Raw genomic sequence first — 4,781 nt, 5'->3', positions numbered from 1 at the left:
TCTTTCCCTTTTGCTGTAGACATTGTTCGCAGTGACATTGCCCTGGATAAGCAGAAAGGCTGTAAGATCGCCCAGCATCCTGACATAATGTTGGAGCTACAGAGGGAAAAGGCAGCTCAGATGCACTTGGTTTTGTTAAAGGAGCAGTTTTCAAACACATACAGCAACCTCACATTAACAGGTAAGGCTGCAAGACCAGCTCTGGAGCCAGGAGCTGGGGTTAGTTCTCACTAACTCATAGATATGTTAAACCCTTGGGTGTTTCACCTCTATATGATTCACCATCTCTCTGGATGCCTCTGTTTCCTACCAAGATTACTGGGTGCTGGGAGGGTAAGGACTCGCAGGAACCTGTGGTGGACTCATAAGGCCTCTGCAGCTGGCACGTTTGTAAACACTCCAGATTTGGTGCCTTTGGACAGAACATTTTCTACGGTCTGACCTAAGCAGAATACCGCGGCACGTGAAGTGCTGGAGAAATCTCCCTGCTAACTGTTCACGTCGATGGGGCCGCAGCAATTACTAAATTTGGAGTCCTTTAAGCTGCAGCTGATTTTTTTTTCTTTCCAGAGCATGCACTTTGTGTGAACCCAGTAAATATTAAAGAGCAAATATGAAGGGATAATGGCCCAGACAGAGATGAGAGGATACTCTTTTTCTGGCAACTGTTTGTATTATCCAGGGAACAGAATCTCAAAGGATGGAGGAGACTGCCACATTTTGGATACACATTTAATGGTGCTTGTAAAGGACTGATGTCTTCAGTCAGTGAGTGGGCAGAAGGATGGGATCGTGGCAGCCAGCAGTGTCCTTTCATAGCTGTTCTCCTTATCACTACTGCTGGATGAGCCACAGATGATGGGAAGGAGGAAGAGACTAATAAATCATACAAGATCCCCTTCTCCTCTTGCCGGGTTCCTTTCCTGTCAAAGGCAGGGAGGCATCTGTTTTTTACAGGAGGGAGGATCCTGTGCTCTGCTTGGGGAGGAGATGGCAAGCCCCATGGTGGCCCTCACCGGTTGCTGAGCTGGGAGAAGCCAGCAGGTCCTGCGCAACCTCCCCCCCGTTGGCTGTCATCCCTAATTCAATGTCCAGGCCCTGCTTTGAAGCCAGCATGGTTCTTTGTCCTCACCAGTGCAGCAGGCTCTGGCTCTGCTGGGCACTCTGGCTCTACTGGGGACTCCGGCTATGCTGGACCTCTTGAGGACCCCACAGAGGAGGGATGGCGATACCAGGGCTAGCAGCAGGCTCAGCGCAGGGGGCCAATGGGCATCAGGTCCATGAGTGTGGTTGAATCGCATAATTCCTGAAAGCCCAGCATTTAAATGGGATCCTCAGAGCCGTTTCTCATTCTCTGTAACGTAATCCACTTGGCTGTTTATTCCCAGTACAACTGCTGGAATCAACATTGTCAGCTTTTCCCCTGACAACTTGCTTACTTTCCACTAAACAAACTTCCCTCGAGAAGAGAAGCTGCTCTCCCCTGTCCTCCTTCCCTCGCTGCTTCAAAAGCCCTCCAGCATTGCTCACATTTTTTACAGAACCTGCAGAGCAGAGGTGCTAACTGGTTATCAGCTCAGCTCTTAGCCTTTCCAAGTGTGTTTACAGGATAGTTCAGAAGGTTTTAGCTCTAACTATCAGGAAGGAGAGAACAATTTCACTAGAATATTACCCTAAGAACTATTTTAATGTTCTTTAACTCCCTTTGAATGTTAGCAGAACAACTTCATAATTGTTATGAAGTTTAATCTTTTATTTCATAGACATAGTCTGAGAACATGGACTCTAGACAGCTAAGCATAATATTTAACTGGAACTCTAGTAACTTGTGTAAATATTTCCCTTCTCTGTGATGGATCTGGTGTTTGGGGTGGGCAGAGGGGGTTGTACATCTGTTGCAGAAGGGCATTCCTTACCTTCAAAATTCAATCAGCCAGAGTTTGCTTGAGGACTTCTTTCTGTTCTGCCGACTGGTTTTGTACAGTGCTTTAGGGAGTCCCCAGGTTGTGAGGCAAGGTGCAGGAGCCAGGATCCAGATCTGCTTTAGGGAGGGACAGTGAAGGACTGAGTTTGGAGGGATGGGGTATCCAGGGGATCCCCGAGAACACAGTTTCCTCCTGGAGGTCTGTGTCCAGGAGTCACTTGGCCTCATGCTGTGCATGGACTGTGGACGACTCTCAGTACTCACTGTCCAGTCTAGACTGGAGGAATATTCAGCCCCTTGCCTCTGTGTAAGAGGGGTTCCTATTGCTGCTAATTCCTGCAGCACTTTAACTGTACCAAAGAAATGTAAATGGAGTATCTTGCCAAAAGTCATGTGAGAATAAAGGTTCTTTATGATGGGATAGCTACTCCAGGAGAGCTCAGGAGTAGGAATACCACTGTGAGGCATCTTTTTTTCCCATGCTACTACACTACCACTGTAGCGATGTGGATAAAAAGCCCCTTTCTCTTCCTCCTCCTCCCAGATGACATAGTTATATGAACAACTTCAAAGACTATAGATCAGGCCTCCCACACTGCCTGCAAGTGTGGGAAGTGATATTGCCATCAAACGTCCATGCAGTATCTTCATGGCTTTAATAATGAAGGCTCTTAGAGTGTGGGGAGTGTGATTTTGCAGTCCCTGTGGCAGCAATGTAAATCAGGGGCTTTTTCAAATCTGTTCACCAGTTGTACATGGGTCCCAGTGTGCTTCTTATCTCAGCAATCAGTCAGGGTTGTGGTTTTGCACTGGGATTTAAGCTGCTCCCAGCAGCAGGTACCTCCAAGGTAAGAGGGTGTCTTAAAATGAAATGTGTTTTGGTTTTTTTTGTGTGTTAAGACACAACTGAGACTGAGTGAAACCAGGCAGTTTTTCTGGCTCTCGTTCCTCCAGGAACACATGTTAGACGTTGATTTAGGCCACTTCGGTTTCTCTAGGCAAGCACAAGCTTTCCTCAGCTCCTGTCTGTAGGCTTTCTCTTGCATCTTGCATTTGCTTTCTGTACGTGATCTTTCTACTGAGCCTGCCTTACTGAGATGAGTGAGACAGTCTTTGATCTGTGACAGTCCTATTTAAATGCTGTATAACATTTTGAGGCTTATTAATCTTTGCTGCTTCCCCCTCGGTGCTCAGAAATAGGTATCTTGTTTCACAGATCAGCATCTTTGATGCTCTTGAGTGAGCCTGTGGTAGAGCAAGGGGAGAGTGCACAGCATCACCTGCTCTCCTCTGGGAACAAGCTCTCTCAGCTCAGCCCACAGTGGGATAGGGAAGGAGGAGGAATCTTTCCCTGGAAACATTTCTCTGCTCCTTGCCAGTCAAGTTACATGGAGCAAGCTCTGCTTCTTTTGTGGCTTGTATCAGCTGGAGTAGAAGTTGCAATTGCCGCAGCAGATTGCCCTCCTTTGCGGCCCTCAGGAGAAATGTCCAGGTGACATTTTGGAGCCCTGATACTGAGGGGTGAACACACAGTCTTGGGCTGGCAGACAGTGAGGTGTGAGGAACTGCTCTGGAGAGCGGAGGCATAATGTGCATGTGGCTTTTGGGGCTTGAGCTTGTGGGGAGCGGGGCAGTAGCAGTCAGAGCTTCGATAGGTTAAATCTGAATCCCTCCCTCTGTGGTGCCAGTTTGGGCTGAGTTAACATACTGCGTTTGTGCTTTAAGAGACTGAATATCCACAAGTTTCTGCACTAAGTAAAGCCTGTTAAGCCCAATGGAAGAGGGAATTGCTCAGGTCAGTAGACATATGTGAAAAACTGTCCCCTCTTGTATTTACATGAAGTGTTAAGTGTAACTGAGCTTCCCAAGTTACAAGTACAAACCATAAATTTCCCTCTAAGAGTTCCCATCCTGAGGAAACAAAATAGCACCCCACTTCTCATTCTTGACAGTGGAGAAACATCTCTTCTTTCTGCCATACCTTCTGCCTGAAGCTACAATGCAGATTTCTTCACTGTTTCAAGAAACTAGGGATGACAGCTCTCCAGCCTGTCCTACAGCACCACATCTGCACTGAAAAGCCAGTGAGGAGACTACAGAGTGTGTGGTAAGAACTCTCCATCTTGCCACATAATGTGACAAAGCCTCTAAAAGCAGCAGTTAAGGGAGGAGCCCCTCCCCTCAGGATACATAATGCTCCCTGTTGACCCTCTGCTAACACCCTCAGCAGGGTGGAATCACAGAGGGTCTCTTCCAGCTGCACTGAGAGAGACCTGGGGGGATTAAAATTTAGTGGGAGCTGCTAGGAACAGAGCTGAATGCTGCTGAGGAGTGTGTTTCACTGTTTGTGTCCAACATTGCAATCAGGTGTTCTACATTGGCACCCCATTCCCCCATTAAGGTCATTAGATAATTTAGGCTCTTCCATAACAGTGAGCTTTAATTAAGGCTTTCCTTGGAAAAGTGTGCTGCTGGAGATGTTAGCACCAAGGCAGACACCCTCTTCATCCAGGGTAAGTGGTATAGATGTGAGGTGGTGGTGACAGAGGGTGCAAGTCAGCTTTCCCAAGTGGGGATGCATAATGGTGGGATGAGTGGAGCCAAGCAGAGTGTGAGGGAGCAGAAGGTGTGTGTGTGGCTACTGCAGAGCAGCTGTACATGGAGTGGCACGGAGGAATGAGGGTAGTGTGTCTGCAGGAAGAGCTTTCAAGTGAAAAGCTGCCTCCAGAAACATGTTTTTCTCCTCTCTCCTGAACGTGCACGTTCCTTGGCAGTGAATTGAACAGCTCAGGTGGAGCACCTGTGACATTTGTGTTTCCTGCACTTGTGAAACTCCCCCAGTGGCTTTGTGATTCCT

At 47.7% G+C, this 4,781-nt stretch overlaps 1 protein-coding gene across 1 annotated transcript in view; it reads left to right on the top strand.

The window, feature by feature from the left end:
- Positions 1-19: 19 nt before the first annotated feature.
- HPSE2 (heparanase 2 (inactive)) overlaps positions 20-4,781 on the top strand; it is a gene marked incomplete at both ends in the record, with an annotated part of 98,119 nt that continues 93,357 nt past the window's right edge. Inside the window, one exon of the mRNA XM_010136733.1 lies at positions 20-181. Within this exon, the coding sequence (XP_010135035.1) occupies positions 20-181 (162 nt within the window). The remainder of the gene's footprint in view (positions 182-4,781) is intronic.

The sequence above is a fragment of the Buceros rhinoceros genome, unplaced genomic scaffold (assembly GCF_000710305.1).
Source record: "Buceros rhinoceros silvestris isolate BGI_N320 unplaced genomic scaffold, ASM71030v1 scaffold11035, whole genome shotgun sequence".
NCBI classification, from domain to species: Eukaryota; Metazoa; Chordata; class Aves; order Bucerotiformes; family Bucerotidae; genus Buceros; species Buceros rhinoceros.
Note: the sequence above shows the minus strand (reverse complement) of the source record. Positions and strands in the feature narration are given on the sequence as shown.